We start from the raw sequence: 22,247 nt of genomic DNA, 5'->3' as shown, positions 1-22,247 counted from the left end.
ATTACACAGGAACTGGTATACGCTCTATCTAAATATCCATGTTTCAGAATTCATCGATACCAGCGAAACGAACGCACCATTAGTACTTAAAGGTGTATCCCTATACTTCAACTTCCTTTTCACAGTTCCTTTCACCGATAACGGAAGTTGGTAAAACATGGATATTTAGATAGAGAACATACTAGTTCCTGTGTAATTCCTTAAACTGCTTGGGATAGGTCGTATAGTTTCTAAGTTAGGGAGTTTTGAAAAATGATTTTTCGAATTTTCAATGGATCATAACTCTAAAAGGAAACATTTTTCGGCCCATGATTATTAGAACTTTTTTCTTTCATTTCGTATAAGGAATCGCCTCCCAAAGTTTGTCGATGGAGTTACCTACCACCCTATATATATATATATATATATATATATATATATATATATATATATATATATATATATATATATATATATATATATATATGTGTGTGTGTGTGTGTGTGTGTGTGTGTGTGTGTGTGTGAAGTAATTTTAAGTTATTATTGAATCTCATGCTTATTCATAATTTTAAGGTTCATAAAATACATCTTGTAATATTGTATAAATGCACTAATTACATATATTATTTCCTATCCAGAGAACCTTAAATGCAAACCAGAAGATGTATTGTATTGTTTTGGGAAATGCATTACTCAATCTATGATATGTGATGGTAGAAAGGACTGTTCAGGCGGAATAGATGAAAATGAACAGAAATTTCCACATCTATGTAGTATGTTATTCCTCTTATTTCTCTTTATTTTTTTTTCCGATTCAGAAAATTATAAGTATATTGAGTATCTATGGAGCGCATTTTGCATTGTTTGAGTTACTTAATATTCGAGTTAGAAGAATCAATATCAGCAATAAAAACTCTTTCTAAGTTCTTAACCATGTTAAAGTGATGATACAACTCCTGTTTTGTGAAAAAGTCTCCAGAACATGCTGGTGAATAATATAGTTCGGTTAAAAACTCATAAGGAACGGACATAAACTTGTCATCCGTACATTCGAATCAAACCTAGTGTATTCGATAAACATAACAGAGATATGTTCATGTACAAAATAATAGGAGCCGTGGACAACGGAGTAAGTCCCTGGGGCCCATTAACCTTGTTAATAGAAAGAAAATCGCAGACTTGCATTAAAATAGCAATTGTAGTTAGACTGTTTATTGGAAAGTCATGGTTTATAGTTCATTCTCCTTAGCATAAAACAAGGTTTCCAGAGGTGCTATGTGTTGGGGCGAATAATGTACTTGAACAAGGAAAATTGGGAGAATGGCGGGAAAATTCCCTCCAGAAATCTTTACCATCAACTTTGGACCCCTCTGGAGTGGCTTGGGATAAAAATTCACAATCCAAATGTATCTCTAAAAATACTATAGGGGTTACAAAATGATTATACTAAGTTTTGTATTGATAGAAGAAATAGATATGAATGAAGAGCTCGTATAACAATACACATTTGGTTCGGATGTCTGGATGACATGTTCATATTCTTTCCTTGTCAGTAGCAAAATATGATCACAGAAATAGAAAATTCTCGTAAGAAAACTAACATGAAAGTATTCACTTAAATATATATTGGTTAACTTATTTGTATTGTGACATGCAATCTGAAAATTATACTCAATTTCTTTCTTTGTTTGTTTTCTTTTTTACGCCATGTCATTGTCCCCTCTGTAATATAAACTTTGTAATAAGACTTGGTAGTAGCCTTAATTGAGGACCATTTTCTGGAAACTTGACTTGTGTAAATGAAATTTTTCATTAAAAGCAAAAGTGTTTTTTTTTTTTTTTTTTTTTTTTTAGACAGAGTTAAGTATAACATTCTTGGTTCTCTGTTAATTGATGTTGCATATTGAGACTATCATGTGGACCAATGTTAAGTAAATCTATTGCTATCCTATACTTTATATAAGCGTTTAAATCTTTGTTGTTTTTACAAAATATGCTTTCTACATTAAACTTTCTGACTTACTACTGCTGGTTTTCGAGATTATTTTGTGATTTATGGTGATTTATCATCAAGGAATAATTTTATCTGTAACACAAATATTTTACAAATTATTACTATGTTTTTGTAACAAGAACACTCAGGATTACTTCTATAAAAATTGACAACATATAATCAATACGAAACACTGACATAAACACAACATGAATACTTGGGATTTTGTAACCACTGTGAATAATTTTCTTAGAAAAAAAGAATAAATCAGGGCAACCATAAGCCCTTCAGCAATAGTATTTATGTTTTTGTGTATGTTCATAACTCTATTAATTACCAGAGTCTTCGATAGTAACATAGACGTTATTGGTCCACTGTTCTCGGTAACTCTCAGCAGATTTTCATAGAATTTTCTGAAGTTCTCTGGAACATCAAAGTACTGCATCAGGCTTTTAATGTCTGCACTTTTCTTTTTGCTGGCGTGGTTTATTTGCTGCTTGATAGCAGTTTCATTCAAAGCCTGAAATCCTTTCTTCCCTGGATTCAGAACTTCAACCTTCGTTATCGGTCCTGAGAATGTGTATGTCCTGGGAAAGTGTCACAGCGCCTGCCTTGTTTGCTTTGTTATAATGTTAACTCTAGTGTTGAAAATTTTGAATGGTAGTCTTGTTTTGAGAACTGAATTTGATTTCCCCTTCAGATCATATACATTCCAATTCTGTCATAATATTTTCACAGTTCCATGACTGCTCTTCATGTCATAATATTGACATGGAGGAAGAATTTCTTCTTTTCGTTTATATATATTATTTTTTTCAAATTACTAAAACACTATCTGAAGGCATAAAACTATGCCCTCGAATGGGGAATTAGTGCTGAACTTTAGAAGGTACTCTGGATCTTTCAAAATATCTTGCTACGGTTGGCATCAATATGCTATTTTTATTCTGAGCTACAGAAGAATCGGAAAATAGTGAAAAAAAACAAGTTTGTCTTTACTTCCTTCACTAGCTTCCTCCCAAGCTCTTCCAGATAATCTCGTGAGACTGAAGCTACTTCATTTCCACCTACAGCTGACTGAGTTTCCAACCAAGTATAGGAAGATATCTCTGATTTATCCATAGGTGTCTTCTCATTATGCAGAGGTTATAACAAATTATTTTATGTAGAGATCAAGTTTTGATAAAATGTTGCGTAGTAGAAAGCAAAATTTGTGACAACACTTCGATTTTTGCGTACTATAGAAATCAGAGAAATCAGATTTTGTTCATACAAGCCACATTACGATATAGCCGTCTTTCTTAAATAGGAAAATCGATTTTAAAAAGTGAATTTCGATTTTTCTGCAGAAAACAAGTTTTTAAGAAACGGTCCTCAATTCTACAACGTTCGTAGCCAAAACGCTAGAAGTCATTAGGGCCACCATTCCAAATGCAATGCTGTCCAGCCCAATAGAGACCTAATAAAGCATGAATGTGAATCTTCAAATTGCATGAAGGTCAACCTTCAAATTTTGTGAAGTTGTTGCTCTATTACAAGATGAAGTGAAAACCTAAAATGTTATTGTCAACTAGACCATAAAGATTCCTCCTAATCCAATAAATGTGTAATTTTGAAGAAACTCTGTTGATGAGGGCACACTTATTTTCAACAAAATCTAGTTAGTTTTTCAATTCGTCATCATCATAAGTATCCTGCCATTATTGACAGGTCACTTGCTACAACTGAGAAGCTTCCATACTCCACTTTCTTCCACTAACTTCTTCGTCTTCATACATGATATCTCTGGTTTGATATCGCCCGTTAATTATAGCCTCCTTCACCCCCTCCGCTCTTTCCTGCCACTTATAACGATATTGTGTAATTTTTAATGTCATTACTTGTATTTTTATCATCTTTACTTGTATTTACGGGCAATAGGTGCTATTAAAATATGCACAAGCTATCTAAAAGGAGAAGAAGAAAATATAAGAGGAACTAGAATTAATTTTCTTTTCTGATATTATAATTCATGTTGTATTAACATAGCAATCTGACGATATGTGTTATTGGTCGTCATAGCAACGAGAAATATAAGATATAACAAAGGATCCATCTTGTAGAATCAACACGTATGTTATTTAAAAGGTGTAAATGTTTTCTTCATTACATATTATAATAAAAGGTAGATTTTGGTAAAATAGTAAACTAGATTTTATACATATTCGAACTGTGGGCTATAGTGTAACGCTATAAAATAGACAAAAATAAGTCACATAACAAATTGGTGTTTTTAGCCACGGATTGCCTTACGCACTATACCTTCTAGGAGGTCTCATAATACGGTCCTTAGCCAATGTCCTTCGTTTTCTGTTTGACCCAACTAATTCTCTCCATTCTTCCCCACACCGATATTTTGAAAGCTTTCGATCGTAATTCTTTTTAGCACTTTTGTGTAATGTCCGAGTTTCTGACCCATATATCACGATACTCCACACGAAGCACCTTATGACTTTCTCACAACTCTTTATTCAAGGTGCCACAAAATAGTCCAGTAAAGGCTTCTTTCGCCATTCCTATCCTTGCTTTTATTTCACGCTCGCATCTCATATCAGCACCAAAAATACTAACCAGGTATTGAAAAATGTAGCGTTCCCATCCGCCGTCAAAGTCTGGAAAATTGCCAAGTGTCCAACACATATGGATTAACAAAAGGTCTCAAGATATGTTGATCAATCAGCAACACCCCCAACCAACCACAGAGGGATCTACGCGAACTGATGTCCTTCTTGGTATTCAAAGCAGGAGTAGGCAATAACAGATAATTCAGCATTCAGCAACAAATCAGAAAAATACCACAGATATCAAAGAAACTTAATCTAATAAATAACAACAGACACAATTCAACTTAACAAATGTTTATTAACAATTAATTTACAAATCGGTATCTGATTGTTCAGATATCCAAAAAACAACATTAAATTCGCCGTCGAAAAATACTATGTCGTAGATTCAATTTCTCCAGTTCCAATTTAAATACGTTCAATAATAATTTAAGTTGATAATAAGTCAAATAATCAATTCTCAAAAGTTATAAATAATATTCAAATATTAAGGTATTTATTATATTCGATATTCTATTAAGGAGAGAGGTTGAGATTCATAATGCCTCAGTATTATCAATATCATGCTATTCATAAAATACTTCGAAATAGTCTAAACTCTGGGGGGGATGAATTCTAAATGCAAAATCAATAATAATACTTCTAATATATTCAAAGCTTCAGCAAGGGTAATCATTAATAATGTATCTACGTTGAATACGATAACGCCGTATCTCACTCCGTAATCTTTCTAATTAAATCTCAATCTAATCAATATATTAATCCAAATCTAATTATACTATGAAAGCAATATTTCAGGAAACGAATTATATTTAAGCAATAACAATACTCTCACAAACACAAAAAAATGATATCGGCTCACAGCCAAAAATATTAAATGCTGAATTATCAAAATCTTGGTAACTATAAACGTATGGGTGACGAATCGAACCATAACGAGCAACAATGGATGCGAATTGACAACCAACTAACACAAAACATACACAACGGACAAGCCAAAGAAATAATAAATAGTTCAACACTCACCTCACACTTCATTTGGTTTTATAATTACCTCCTTGTGCATTGGACCTGGGACTGCATGTCGTCTTGCAAGTGAAAAGGGGGAATCGAGAATAATTTGGCCGTTGCTGTACAATCAGAACAAGAAATATTGAAGTTTTGACTATTCTTAGTCAATTTGATGGAAAAATCAACTTTCCAGTCTACATGCAAACTGCTGCACTTTGCAACACTCCCTTGTAAGAAATTACAATTGAGTGGCAAACATTTAATATTCCAAATAATACTTTAATTGGGCCCAACGAGGATATTTCCGGTATAGATACACCTCTTTCTAATCAATTGACCAAATTTCTGCCTCGAGACTTCCCACATCCGCATTCCACCATTTATAAAACGTCGAATCCATGAAAAAGTAAAAGAACTTTCTTGAGACAGTGGGAATAAACCTTATTAGGACAAACTAAAGGTTTAATTGCAATACGCACTTACGTCTCCCCACATTCCCATTTCACCATTCCAAAAATGAATCTATAGTATCTCATAGAATACTAGCATTAAGTGAATTGCATTCAACAAACAACTCTTTGGAATGCTTAAGCAGACTAAAGTGGGATCTTTCAGCCAGTTCATGCACAGGTTACCTACGTTCTCGTTCCACTAAAATAGAGAACTGAAAAATAATATCCAGCAAGGGTTTTCCTTCAACAAGGTAACTCGGCGGTTGACCAGACTTACTCTAATATACTTTCGTATAATATTTATTCACTCGTCCGAAATACGGCTGAAAAGCGAGGAATAAAAAAATAATGAAATTAACTGAAAGAGCGGAAAAGAAAGAAACTCCACTCGAATGGAAAACACTATTGGGCACAAGCAGCACTGAAACCACATTCACAAAGTAACACTCTACTTGTTCCTTTTTCTTTTACTTCACTTCTTTTTTGAAATTTGCACAAAACTAATTCACACCAACGACTCACTATTCTCATTCCTGTAACTTTACACACAACGATGAAATCCAACAAGGACTTTAGTAAGAATCAAAGGATGAATCAAACGTCCCATTAACCGAAGTCCGCTTATACCACATCAATCACTAACAGAATAGCCATTCTCCTTCCCTCGAAAAGCCAAACCAAGACATCTACACGCCTCGGACACTACATAGTTAGTTCGCCGTCACTACGAACGGGCGAACCCACCATAGTTCCTATCGCCACAATCGCGTCATGAGATACACACGTAACGTCCACGGCCTTGAGGCAGTGTGATAGAATACCTCCCCTCTCTCTCCTTAACTACAACTACAGCTGATAAACAGCTCGCAATTTACACATTCTTTCATCATCATTTTTTCTTCTTCTTTTTTTTAAAGTAATCAAGACTGAAAAGATACATATATTTGTAAATTCTCTTTCTAGAGGAAAGCATGATTTACATTGATAAGATGTTTTAAATCCTTTTCTTATTTTGCCCTCTCTCCGCAGCTCATCGTAACGAGATCGTTACAGGCTGGCCACCGATGGAAAAGAAAAATTCTTCCAGGAATTTTTCGTCATGACAGAACAGCGAGGCTACGAAATATACAAACATCATAAGTACAAACATAAATACATACATACAAATACTATATAAACCATAAATTATATACAATATTATATATATACAATTACTCTAATAATAATTTATTATAATACACAATAAATTCAATAATCCATTGTATATTTTTTTTCATCATGGTAATCTACCATAATATATAAATCCAATAATCCATACGTATATATTTTTTTTGTTCATCATGGCCATGATGAAATAACAGTGAAATAAAACTTTATGACACACTAACATAATAACTAGAATCATAACCTCAAATTAATATATATACTTACAAAATCCTATTCATGTCTGACAAACGGTCCAACTACCATAGTTAATTACGTCTGCTTCGATAGACCTTAATCTCAGAAACGTGCGAAGGTCTATAAGAATCTTCAGTATCGTTTTCATCCGACACTAAAACTGTATTCGGAGTGAGAAACCTTCTGATGACAAATCGTCCATACCATTTGTCACTCAGAGACTTAGCTATCTTGTCTTTAATCGACGACTTAACATGCGCCTTCAAAAGTACCTTTTGCCCAACGTCTAGATTAACGGGATTTCTCCTCTGCAGCATTAACTTACGTCTAGATGCCCAGCTTTTCTCCATATTACTTATTGCCTTCTTCCACAGTTCTGCTGCCGACTTACCTCCGAAATCGGTATCGTTGATGCACCATCGATTCTCGAGCGGTGTATTATAAGGACGTCCATAAAAGACCTCGATTGGTGACATCTTCAATCCCGAATGTTCGCTGATGTTTAAGGTAAATTGTAGCTCTGGGATAAGGGATGGCCATAGATGTTGTTTGGTGGAAATATAAGCTCTGAGAGAAGCTTTCATCGTCTTGATAAATATTTTCGCTGCGTTACCACCAGGATGGTACGGACTAAGTCTTATGTGTTTAATACCTAGGCCAAACAAGAACTTCTTAAAATAGTCAGAAACAAATATAGAGGCATTGTCAGTAGACAGGGCCCCGGAAAGCCTAATCTACTAAAAATTTCCATCATTTTGTTGGCCACTACATTAGAACTCAAACTTCGAAGACGTTCAAGCACTACAAATCTGCTTGCATTGTCCACCCCGGTGAGAATATATTTATAACCGCTGGAATTAGGTAACGCTCCAACGATGTGATACATCCAGTGTGCGTTAATCCTTCGGCTGAAGTTAGAAGCTAAGTGTCCCATCTTCTTTTGATTGGATTCTTTTACTTTCTGACATATATCGCAGGTACTGACGAACTTTTTAACATCTTCTTTCATACCGTCCCACGTGAATTTCTTCATCAGCTTGCCCAGCGTCCGGAAAACACCAGCATGGCCACCAACTAGTGCATCTTCGTGATGATACTCCATGAGTACTCGTCTCAAATCCTTAGGGATTACAATCTTGTATGGATTGATAGCTGAATTAGTTCTTTTTAATAACACATTCTTGTTCAGGATATACCCATTAACATCCTGGCCATTTTCCAATTTCTTAATGATATCATCCACTTCTGGATCTTCTCTCTGCAGTTTATCAATGGGCTCATTCACCAATGGTAAATCCCACAGATGCGCTAATTTTATATTTTTCTTGAATGCCGCAATCCAAGTGGGCCGTCTAAAACACTAAACTCAAATGGGTCATACATCCGCGTTAGAAAGTCAGCGATGATTTTCTCCCCTGATTTTATGTGCCGGATCTTAAAGTTGAATTGACAATGTGTATCAACAAAGGGACCATATTTCAGAAGTCTTTTACTGTTGTTAAGGATCCAAGACAAAGCCTTGTTTTCGATCAACACATCGAATTCATTGACAAGGTAGTGCCTATAACGAGAAATGGTTTTAACTAAACTAATGAATTCAATCTCAGATGCTGCGATGTTTATCAGCCTCTGACAATTTCTTACTATAGTAACACACGGGTTGAAGATCTCCGTTCGCACTTCTCTGAGAGACGCAGAACGCTATACTTTTTCCACTCCCGTCGATATGGACTACAAAGCGTTTATTGAGATCTGGAGTTTTCAATACAATATTCTCAATCAAAATACATTTTAAATTCTCCAAGATCTCTTGATGTTCGGGTGTCCAGACAAATTTTACCTTCGGAGATTTAAGAGCACTAAGAGGAGCCATAAGCTCTTGTAACTCTGAGGCAAATTTAGAATAATAACTGAATACACCTAATATCTTTAACAAACCACGCCTGTTACGAGGAGGTGGGATATTCCTAATAGCGGACACTCTACTCGGGTCTATCTCCATCTGGTCTCCCTCAATTATATATCCTAGATAGTTTATCCTCTTATAAAACATAAAACACTTACCAGGTGACACTGTAATATTATAGTCCTTGAACCTTTGTAGAACTTTTTCCACCATTTGCTTATGTTCTTCTACTGAATTACTGGCTACTAAGACGTCATCGAAATACACTTTGACGCCCTTATCAGCAAGATCTCCCAAGACTTTTTCCATAGCCCTCGATAAAATATTACTTCCCGTCTTTATACCAATGGGTACTCTCGTATACTGATAACACCCTTTAGGTGTAACGAGAGTAGTCATGTCACGAGATGCTTTATCGAGGTATATCTGATTGTATGCCCGCTTGAGATCAAATTTGCTGTAGAATTTCTTATCAGCTAATCCAGTTAAACATGCCTCTAAGTTTGGGGATGGATACACATCATTCACTATTAAATTATTGGCCTTGATGTAATTACCAACAATTCGAAACGTATTATTCTTGTTCTTGACAAGAAAACAACTACTACCATAGTTAGAATGGTCCACCTCTTCCAAAATCCCTTCTCGAACAAGATCATTAATTTGTTCATAAAAATATTTTTCCTTATTTTTGGGAACTGGGAAAGGTGTATCCTTAAATGGTCTATTCTCTTTTAAATAGAGTCTACCTACAAACCCTTTAATGCATCCAACCCTTTCCGAAATAACATCAGAATACTTAAGTTTCATCGAGCTGATAAATTCAGAAATCTCAGGGGTTTCGTACTTCCAAGAAGCCTGACCCATGTTGTGATCTTTCACCTGTGCGTTGAAATGGTTAAACACCTATGTGTTATTCTGAGCACCATTTGATGAACCCAAGTAATGGTCAATAGGCTGGAACATTTTATTACGTTGTATAAGTTTATGAAAGTTCTCAGACTGTTAAAAATCCACGTCTGACGCTTCTGATCCACTGCTACACAGATCTGGTGAAGCACACTTATGATTTACATCATCCACCTTATCACTCTTATCTGGATCACTATCACCACAAGGTCCTCCGAACCCATCTTCTAATTTAGAAGATTCGGTGACTTCTTTCCTTCTTTTCTTCTTCGTCGACGTTCACGTCTTTTCTTGCTGTAGTTCTCGGATTGTCCAGATTTCGAAACGTTTCCTGTCGTTGAATCTAAATTGTGAGCAACATTCACATTATCCAAAGGTTGACCACCATCTGCTGTAGGATTACCCCCAGACACAGATTCTAAAGTTCTTCGAACATCATCTTGCGTTTCGGTATTCAAAACCCAATTTGATGATTCATTCTCAGCAAAAGTTCGATGACTATTGGACATTCCACTCGCACCAACTCCATTATTGGAACGCGAAGTTTCAAGATCACAAAATCTCCCAGTAGAATTCATAGGCGTCACTATTCCTGCAGTTGAAGATCCTTGGAAGGACATTTCACTTGCACCACTAAGTCTATCCGAAATTCCAGAAATCCAACAATTCGGATGTCCCATGTTGGAATCCTCATGCACACCAACTTTCATCCCTTTTGAAAGAGTACTTTTTTCAAAGTTCCATTCAGAATTAACTGAACCTAAACTTTCACTACCACAATGACGAGATCTGGATGTACCCTCTACACCATCTGTACTTCCAAATTCTACTGCTGGAAATGTAGTACTTCTAAACGCCGGTCTGAAGTTCTGTACATTAACACTCAATGGTCACGTCCTACATGTCATTCCACTAACACCAATTCGCTCCAACGAACTCCTTGATGTAGTACTAGGATTTCCTGAAGTTCTTGTAGTTGAATTTTCTAATGGTGAAAACTGGAACTCGGACACATCATTCACTCCACCTGATCCACTGGTCGATGATAGCAAGAGACAAGCATCTGCCAAACCAGCCAAAGTATCTTCAATAGGATTCCCTAAGTCCACTTCGGAGTCGATCATAGCTCTAATTTGTACCAATTGGATGTCATCCGGGACTCGAATCTCCAACAGTCTCGATTCAGTATCTTAGGAATCCAGAGTACATTGGATTCCCTCATCATGTAATCCATAGTTGAAGATATCCTCGCAAATGAAAATCGAAACCATACTATCATTGGTTTCAAATTGATTCCATTTCCGATGCTCCTTAGTATCATACGAACTCGACTGGCCATCTCGAGATACTGATTTACATCCCTTGGGATGAAATTCGGGTTGACGAACCGTCTTCTTAAAGTTCAAAAATATACGTCGTTTTCCATTGCGGAGCACTAAAACATTCTTCGAATAATCTATAACGGAGCATGTAGTACGCAAAAACGGAGTTCCGAGTAAACATTTGCATGGTAATTGTTCAACAACCTTGAACCCTACTCTTTCGAAGTGACCCGAAAGATTCAAAGTCAAAATTATTTCTTCGTTCGTAGTAAAATGCAGACCCGAAGGAGCATTTACATGCTTTTCTTGCGTAATCACTATCTTCTTCTCCAAACTGCAGGCGCGAACCAAGTCCATCCGAACTATGTTGAAACTCGAACCGCCATCTATGCATATGTCCGTCACTTGATTATGAACTTTCCCCACAATGAATGAAGCAACTGTTTTGTTCATCTAAGAACGAATTTGCGTTTGACCTAGTCTCTCGTCTCGTCTAGGCTCAGATTTGTAAAAATGACCCTTGGAATTCCGAAAATTCCCTGAGTTTCCATTTAATCTACCCGACCTATTTTCATTAAGGGTGGATCTACCTTTATTTTCTGACAAAGATTCATTTACATTTAAATTATTCTGATATACACCTTTAGACTGATAACTGGATACGAAAGTATTCACCTTTCTTTTATTAGTACCCATCTCCTTATTATAATCAAATTGTTCTCGGAAATTCAACACGTGTCTATCAGCTATATCTAATAACTTCAAACGAGTTGCTGGAATATAGTTATTAAGCATTCGAAACTTTTGATTGGAGTTTATACCACAAATTAAAATATTTACTAATTCCAACTCTGGACCGGAAAAACCTAAGACATTAATGCGATAATAACCGATCTTGCATAATCGTTTATTTGTTCGGACAATTTTTGTCTTCTATAAATAAAATCCGAAACAAATGCATGACGACTAACAGGAGTAACAAAATTATTCAATAATTTCTCTCTTTAATTCTGACAACCTATGTTGTTATTAATTGCAAATAGTATTTCCCTCAATAAGGACCCTGTACATTTGGCAACAATCACAGTTAATATCATACTAAGGGAATAACTTGTCTCTAAGAGAGTATCTTCGATCTTAAGTAACAATTCAAAAACCAAATTACTATCGCTCCCATCAGTCACAACTAAATTCTTGAATCGTAATTCAAGAGATTCACTATTTCTTTTAAATGCATACTTAATCATCAGATTATGTTCGACATCATACAGAACAGGTCGGTTACCATCACTAGAAGGACCAGGTTCTAGGTTATGTGTCTCTTTAGACTTACCAATAGGCTGAAAAACAGGAGAACTCACAGGAGCTTTAGGAGTCGAATTCCGAATTTGAGACACTCTTCGATAATAATTTCTAAGATTTAAATATCTATTGGAACCGTTACATTGGCTATTACCAATAGCATTCTCACTCGAAGAAATTCTATTTTCCAAACCCATTTGCATGGGTTGATTCATCGGAGCTTCAAAAGCAACCTGTCTCATATCCCTCTGTGGTTCTCGAGAACTAGATGCATTTGCTAACCTACTGAAACCATAACTTATTGAATTTGAGTTCTCATTCACTCTTCCAAAATTACTATTATTCCTAAAGAAACCCGCCTATCATATAGGCTTCCTTGCATAGTCGGAGTAAGAGACATACTTATATTTCCAAATTCCGAATGCGTATCTGTTTCCCAATAACCCGTTCTGTCACAATAAAACGTTCTGTCTTCAGGTATATCAATGCTAATATCTTCAGATCGATTATTCATAATTTTCAGTCAAAAATTCAACAAACAATAGGTTAAAAACACAAGAAATGTTACAGGATATTATAAATAAACTTAATATTAAACTATCTACGGACACTACACAAACCAGGAGAACCAGAATGGATTCAATCAAACAAACAACCATTAATATCAATTCCTCAATTTAAAGTATATATACTTTTTTTCAATCGATGGCAGCCTTACAAAAATACTAAACAATTTGCAATTATTGATCAATATCAACCAACACGACCGTTCAAATTAATTGTAATTAGAAATCACCAATATTACAACAACTTTTTTTTTATCAAATCAATTATCATATTCTGAACTAATTGAATACTTCTTACAAAAAAATTTAGGTAACAATAACACCTTTCAAAAAATATTGGAGTAAAGAGGAACCTCTTCGGAACTGCTTTCAAAAATATTTTATTACCCATCTCTAAAAAGGCGGAACTAATTTCCAAAAAAATATTTTTTAACCGTACACTTAAAAACCGGAACTAATTTCAAAAAAAATTTAACCATACACTTAAAAAAAACGAATGGAACTAACTATGTAGCAAATTTTGTAGCGTTCCCATCCGCCGTCAAATTCTGGAAAATTGCCAAGTGTCCAACACACATGGATTAACGAAAGGTCTCAAGATATGTTGATCAATCAGCAACACCCCCAACCAACCACAGAGGGATCTACGCGAACTGATGTCCTTCTTGGTATTCAAAGCAGGAGTAGGCAATAACAGATAATTCAGCATTCAGCAACAAATCAGAAAAATACCACAGATATCAAAGAAACTTAATCTAATAAATAACAACAGACACAATTCAACTTAACAAATGTTTATTAACAATTAATTTACAAATCGGTATCTGATTGTTCAGATATCCAAAAAACAACATTAAATTCGCCGTCGAAAAATACTATGTCGTAGATTCAATTTCTCCAGTTCCAATTTAAATACGTTCAATATTAATTTAAGTTGATAATAAGTCAAATAATCAATTCTCAAAAGTTATAAATAATATTCAAATATTAAGGTATTTATTATATTCGATATTCTATTAAGGAGAGAGGTTGAGATTCATAATGCCTCAGTATTATCAATATCATGCTATTCATAAAATACTTCGAAATAGTCTAAACTCTGGGGGGGATGAATTCTAAATGCAAAATCAATAATAATACTTCTAATATATTCAAAGCTTCAGCAAGGGTAATCATTAATAATGTATCTACGTTGAATACGATAACGCCGTATCTCACTCCGTAATCTTTCTAATTAAATCTCAATCTAATCAATATATTAATCCAAATCTAATTATACTATGAAAGCAATATTTCAGGAAACGAATTATATTTAAGCAATAACAATACTCTCACAAACACAAAAAAATGATATCGGCTCACAGCCAAAAATATTAAATGCTGAATTATCAAAATCTTGGTAACTATAAACGTATGGGTGACGAATCGAACCATAACGAGCAACAATGGATGCGAATTGACAACCAACCAACACAAAACATACACAACGGACAAGCCAAAGAAATAATAAATAGTTCAACACTCACCTCACACTTCATTTGGTTTTATAATTACCTCCTTGTGCATTGGACCTGGGACTGCATGTCGTCTTGCAAGTGAAAAGGGGGAATCGAGAATAATTTGGCCGTTACTGTACAATCAGAACAAGAAATATTGAAGTTTTGACTATTCTTAGTCAATTTGATGGAAAAATCAACTTTCCAGTCTACATGCAAACTGCTGCACTTTGCAACACTCCCTTGTAAGAAATTACAATTGAGTGGCAAACATTTAATATTCCAAATAATACTTTAATTGGGCCCAACGAGGATATTTCCGGTATAGATACACCTCTTTCTAATCAATTGACCAAATTTCTGCCTCGAGACTTCCCACATCCGCATTCCACCATTTATAAAACGTCGAATCCATGAAAAAGTAAAAGAACTTTCTTGAGACAGTGGGAATAAACCTTATTAGGACAAACTAAAGGTTTAATTGCAATACGCACTTACGTCTCCCCACATTCCCATTTCACCATTCCAAAAATGAATCTATAGTATCTCATAGAATACTAGCATTAAGTGAATTGCATTCAACAAACAACTCTTTGGAATGCTTAAGCAGACTAAAGTGGGATCTTTCAGCCAGTTCATGCACAGGTTACCTACGTTCTCGTTCCACTAAAATAGAGAACTGAAAAATAATATCCAGCAAGGGTTTTCCTTCAACAAGGTAACTCGGCGGTTGACCAGACTTACTCTAATATACTTTCGTATAATATTTATTCACTCGTCCGAAATACGGCTGAAAAGCGAGGAATAAAAAAATAATGAAATTAACTGAAAGAGCGGAAAAGAAAGAAACTCCACTCGAATGGAAAACACTATTGGGCACAAGCAGCACTGAAACCACATTCACAAAGTAACACTCTACTTGTTCCTTTTTCTTTTACTTCACTTCTTTTTTGAAATTTGCACAAAACTAATTCACACCAACGACTCACTATTCTCATTCCTGTAACTTTACACACAACGATGAAATCCAACAAGGACTTTAGTAAGAATCAAAGGATGAATCAAACGTCCCATTAACCGAAGTCCGCTTATACCACATCAATCGCTAACAGAATAGCCATTCTCCTTCCCTCGAAAAGCCAAACCAAGACATCTACACGCCTCGGACACTACATAGTTAGTTCGCCGTCACTACGAACGGGCGAACCCACCATAGTTCCTGGCGCCATAATCGCGTCATGAGATACACACGTAACGTCCACGGCCTTGAGGCAGTGTGATAGAATACCTCCCCTCTCTCTCCTTAACTACAACTACAGCTGATAAACAGCTCGCAATTTACACATTCTCTCATCATCATTTTTTTCTTCTTCTTTTTTTTAAGGTAATCAAGACTGAAAAGATACATATATTTGTAAATTCTCTTTCTAGAGGAAAGCATGATTTACATTGATAAGATGTTTTAAATCCTTTTCTTCTTATTTTGCCCTCTCTCCACAGCTCATCGTAACGAGGTCGTTACAAAAATAGTCATCTGTTCTATTTTCTCCCCTCCTGCTTCTATATTTGACACCGACCTTTCGTTAGAATCACTATGGCTTTTGTCTTTCTAACACGTATTTTCATCACATATTCTTCACAGCCCTTCCTCAAATTTTCCAACATTTTATTGATTTTCCCTTTAGATTCTGCAGCAAGCGCCATATCATCTGCATACCGTATACACCTAATAATTTCACCTCCTACTGAAATGTCGTTTTCATTTTGTAGACTCTTTTTCATTATCTCTTCTAGATAGACATTAAATAATGATAATGTAGGCAAGAGAGAGCATCCTTATCGAATTATGGATTTTTTCAGTTAGAAACCCATAAAAGTATACTACATGGTTGAATTGCTTGTCCAGGCAGATCAAGCAGAGTATTATAAAATACAAACAAAGGTTGTTTGAAGCATAAACACTTGAAAGACTGGTGAAAATTTGCTTACTAAGTTTTGTAAATCTCTAGGTAGCATAACCTAGATGCTAAAATATGCTACTTTAATCAGTCTCTAAAAGTAGTACCTGGTCCAATACGGACTAGCCCAAATATTTGAAGGGCTAAGATTACAGAGAAAAGTTGCATGGTTTATTTATCTTACCTTCTTAAAATGCTGTTAAATAATCATTACGGTTCGCAAAGTAGTCCGATGTCCCGAGAAAATGACAAACAAAATGAATTATATTTGTCTTCTTTTTAAGAAAGAAAGCAACTTGTGTCCTGTTTTTTGCTCCTAGTTATGTAGAATACTAGTAATTTCTTTAATACTAGCCTCGGAATTTGCTCTATAAAATTTAGTCTCTAAATTTGCTCACTCTACTATACATTAAGTACATCTTTGATAAAAAATAGAAGAATTTAGAAAGGAAAAGCAAAATATAAACGCAATGATTCAGGTTGTATTATTACTTATTTATATCGGTCGTTGATATACCATATATGATCCAAATACACTTAAATTCTGCCTAAGTATATCTACATTTTTAAGTATTGATGCAATTAAAAAAGTTACGCTACTCGTACTTAACTAAATCAATTATCAAAATCTGGAAATACGCAGAATATAAAATACTATACAACTAATTATAAGTGATTTATATTAACCCTTTAATTTGATTTTGGTTTCAGAGCCAAGTACCTGCACAGCTTATGGAGATCCTCATTATAGAACATTTGATGGCAATTTGATTAACTTTCAAGGAGTGTGTAGATATGTTTTGGCACAACCTCAATCGAACGAATTCAGCATAGAAGTCATGGTATGATAGTTATGTAAATAAATAGTTATTTAATGATGTAATATATTCTGCTGTTTTCAAAAATTACAAAACAAGCAACAGACATGAATACGTCATCCGGACATTTAAATCAAACCTAGTCCATTCGATAAACATAACAAAGATACGTTCACGCCAAAACATTAGGTGCTATGGAAAGCAATTAAGTCCCTGGGGCCCATTGACTCTGTTAATATAAAGAAAATCGTAGACTCGCAGTGAAATAGCTATCGCAGCAACTTCATTGAAAAATTATGCTTTATAGTTCATTCTCTTCAGTATGAAAGAAACTTTCCACAGGTGCTGTGTATTGGGACTTATAACGTACTTTAACATGGGAAACTTGGAGAATGTCGGGAAAATTCCCTCCAGAAATTCCTCCTATCAACTTTGAACCCCTTTGGAATGGTCCTGGGTAAAAGCACATAATCCAAATGTATCTAAAAAAAAAACTAGTGTAGGGAATAAGAATTGTGGGTACAAAGTTTTGTATTGCTAGACAGAATAAGTATGAGGGGAAATTGTGTACTGGTATACAAGCTGTTCCCTCATATGTATTCCGTATGCCACATGAAATACCAAGAAGTAATCTTGTAATTAAAAATCATTACGGTTGAACTACGTCAAAAAGTTCAATATAAAACGACTATTGCGTTTGAACGGACCTGCGTGTTCGGCCTACTGAAAGCGGCCTCTTGCACGACAAAACTGCTTTGCGCAAAATGTATATCAATTCAACAGTGATGTGTGTGTTCAAGCAATGAACAAAATCGAACTCTACGTAGCGTTGAACAACTGGTGTACTGCAAAATATTAGCTAATTACTGAATGACAAATAACATTATATTCACACAGCAGTGACAAATCGTACAAGATCTAAAATTTTAACTCGACCTTGGAATGTGACAACAAATGTCAACTTGATTGAGTCAATAGTTTATGTTGATTAAGCGCAGGCTGGCGAAACATATGCCAATGTGTCACCTTGCATTTCTAATACCACAAACTACATGAACCACAATGGCCCATAAACACCGTCATCGTTATGCTGAATGATAAACAGTCAGGGATTTAAATAAATTCCATCTTAGCTTATCCTACAAATATGTATGTATACGCATCGAAACCTTTTGGAATAAGCACAATCTTCAAACGTGCCCTGACCAGTGTCATTGTAGCTAACAGCGGAGGTGTGAGGCTAGGTTTGCTATTTGGTATAGCACACAATGGGTGATATCAATAAAAATAAGTAACTACTCCTGAGAAGTCCTGCTCGAGAATCGGAGTAACTACACCTGGAGTAATCTCCTCCCTCAATTTCGTATCAATAAAACAAGCCACTACTCAGGTCTAGTCTGCTCCAGATTTATGAACGTTTACTCGCGCTTCCTCTGCACGTAGCACTGAGTCGTATCAATAAAAGAAGTGATTACCAATTTCTCCCATTCATCGCGCAGTCATTTCGTTGTTTTTAACCTATGGCGTGTATCTTAAAAGCCATGAAACGGGCAAGTAGCAACGATAGCTTCAATCAAAGTGCATTTGTGGATATTCTAAAAGAGTTTCCAGTGGTACTTTCAAAGTCACAGCTACCAGGAAGTAAACGAAGGAAAGACGAAACTTTGAAGGTAATTACAGTGAAATGCAACGAAATATCAAATACATCTACGACTGAGACACAAATTCAAAAGAGAATCTTTAATATTCCAGCGAGAATAAAACAAAAATAAAAAAGAAAAAAATAAAATAAAAAAACGGGAAAGAAGAAAGTAATATTGAAACCATGGGAATGAACCTATTTGACCTGACGGATGTTGATTGGAATCTAGCAATATCAAGATTAACACGACAAGCGCATATTACGTGTTGTCCAAGGTCTTTGTAGATTGTTTGGCTTTAAGAACGAAATCAGACACTTGGCTCCTTTGTTTTCTTTTTAATAAAGTCCAGCCACCCACGTCATAAATCACGTCCATCTGATTGCGTTTTCCACACCATACGTGTCCCCTTTCGCCTTGACATAAACAAAATACATTCTCATGTATACACCCTTTCTATCAACGTTGAGTTGAGTTGATTATTAGTTTAACGTCCTTTTCAGTAGCGTGCCTATATGAGACAGAACCCACTGATTAACGTGAAATACAAACCACATGAGCTCCTGCCGGGAATCGAACGCGGGTCTCCTATGCCAAAGGCATGTACGCTAACCGCTTAGCCACGAAATAGTTCTTCCTATTAACGTATTACTCTCCAAAATACTAGGTTTCTTTAATGCCACTTGTGTATAGTCAAGTGCTCCGATAGCACCCGGAAATGTATATTGTTCTTGCCACTCTGCCTTTGCTGTTTGTATATTACGCACACTTCCGGAAACAATCCATTTTCAGGTGGTCATAGACAGTACTTTGAGCCACACCAGAATCCCCTGACATTCGACCTTGAATTCCGGATCACTCACGTAACGCAAGAAAACCAAGGGCACCGATTTCTCTGTAAATTAGTGGGGGGGGAGGGAATTCAGATGTAGAAGGTATATATATCAGGATTTTAAGACAAATTGCACTCTAATTATGCCAAATATTGTATATTCATAAATACAATAGGGGGCCCACATGAGCTTTTGGGGGCCCGGATCCCCTGGCCCCCACAGGATCGGCGCCCTTGAAGAAAACCCGCATCTTTTCATCATTACGTAGTCCACCACCCCGAATTTCGGTTGATTCTCCTTAAAAAATGTTGTGCTAATCACTACATTTTCTTTCATAAACTTATAATGCTTTTTGTAATCTCCATTTCCAACATTTCTATGCAGTTTATAAGTTTTTCTACGTAGTAAAACAATCATATACTCTGTCATATTTCGCACGGAGTCACCTATTTAGCTTGCTCCACAAATTTGGAGAAGTTACTAGCATCACAGAGGAATCTTTGATTTTTATTGATATCAAACGCGTAGTAGTTACTCGGCTCGAGAACAAAGGTGTGGTTACTTCAAAAGGGCGGGGCTTCTCCGAGGTCAGCCGAGACAACTAGTGCTCAGTTCTCTTTTTATTGATACCAATGCGAGTAACTACTTCAAAATTGGGCGTAATGAGTAACTTCTCCGTTTTATTGATATCACCCAATCCTGGCTGTTCTTCATTGAAGGCAACACTACCAGTCTGCTATTCTAAGAAAGTCCTGCAGGCGGAAATCATAACCTTTCTCCAGAGTAGGCTATTTTGGGTACCATATTTCAGAAATATATCAAGAAAGGTGGAGTTGAGTTGAGTTGATTTTAGTTTAGCGTCCCGTTCAGCAGCGAGGCTATGTGAGACGTGGACCTACTGATTAACGTGGAATCCGAACCACGTGAGCTCCCGCCGGGAATCGAAAAGAAAGGTGGAGTTCTAATGTAGGAACGATGGCAACCATAGCTTCCCAGACAGGAACGTCCATCTGAATGTCGCTTATCAAACACACTGTATGTGGGATATGGTTGCTGGACAACTTATTCGTCAGGTTCTCAAAACGTTTTCTTGTCTTGTGGACTTACAAGTAAACAGTTTGGCATGAAATTTCTTAGGAACTCATCTAACAGCTGTTTGATTTGACGATGATGTTCATTCATTGTACCACATGGAAGCATCACATCATAATAATTTATCAAGATTAGAATTACTGTATCATTTATATCCAATTCTCATATGTATGACATAGGAACTGGCTTTTATTGTCACAGGTAGGAGAAATAGAACAGGCTGAACAGAGAGGGAGAGTTAGCGAGGTAGGCGGAATGGACTAAAACAAGTTTGGCAGTGTTCATGAGTCCACGAGTAGTACACGTACAAAAACATCGACTACGCCTTGTTTTCCTGTCACAGTTTTCTGCTATCAACGATAGATTTGCTTTTTTCTGCTACCCCTGCTTGACGAGACCACTGACAACCCCAGCAACAAAGTATGGCGTCATGGTGTAAACAGTTGGAAATTGCTGCGTTATACAGGTAGTCATGTCACGTACCAGTGATATAGCCCTTCACTATGATCAAGCGGATGGGCGTGCGGGGTTTAGTGCACGTGGTCACACATTGGGTTCTCAATGCTAGAGCATTCAAATTTGAGCTCATCATGGTAGTTCGGATTTTGCCTTAAACTGTAGGCTCAACTTTCACATAAATGAAGAAGAACACTAAACTTAAAAATAAGTAAGAACCTATGATATGCAAATTCCATTCCACTCACACAAGTGTATTCTTCGTACTACAGCTATTAGAAATCTGTTTATAAGATAAGTACGTATTCTGGTACAAAGATAACATTACAGGGTTTAGTATGAAGATGTGAATTGTGCGTATGCTCCTGTGATATCAAGTTTATAAGTTACCACAACTACGCAGTAATAAGAGTGAGGAAGTAAGTCATATATATTCTATTGTTAATTTCATTTTATTTGTAAACCGTAGTTTCGCAGTTTCATTGGAAAAAAAATACTTTAACGTAAT

At 35.9% G+C, this 22,247-nt stretch overlaps 2 protein-coding genes across 2 annotated transcripts in view; both read left to right on the top strand.

Annotated features, from left to right (window-relative positions):
- The window catches only part of LOC145680794 (kielin/chordin-like protein), a 222,949-nt gene that overhangs the window by 163,633 nt on the left and 37,069 nt on the right, over positions 1-22,247 (top strand). The window lies entirely within an intron of this gene.
- Positions 1-22,247, top strand: part of LOC145681322 (mucin-2-like) — an 83,119-nt gene that overhangs the window by 40,135 nt on the left and 20,737 nt on the right. Inside the window, exons 5-6 of the mRNA XM_081752981.1 lie at positions 620-754; positions 17,612-17,742. Coding sequence (XP_081609107.1) covers positions 620-754; positions 17,612-17,742 — 266 coding nt within the window. The remainder of the gene's footprint in view (positions 1-619; positions 755-17,611; positions 17,743-22,247) is intronic.

This window comes from Thermobia domestica, chromosome 3 (genome assembly GCF_964235325.1).
Source record: "Thermobia domestica chromosome 3, izTheDome1.hap1.1, whole genome shotgun sequence".
Classification (NCBI taxonomy): Eukaryota; Metazoa; Arthropoda; class Insecta; order Zygentoma; family Lepismatidae; genus Thermobia; species Thermobia domestica.
Note: the sequence above shows the minus strand (reverse complement) of the source record. Positions and strands in the feature narration are given on the sequence as shown.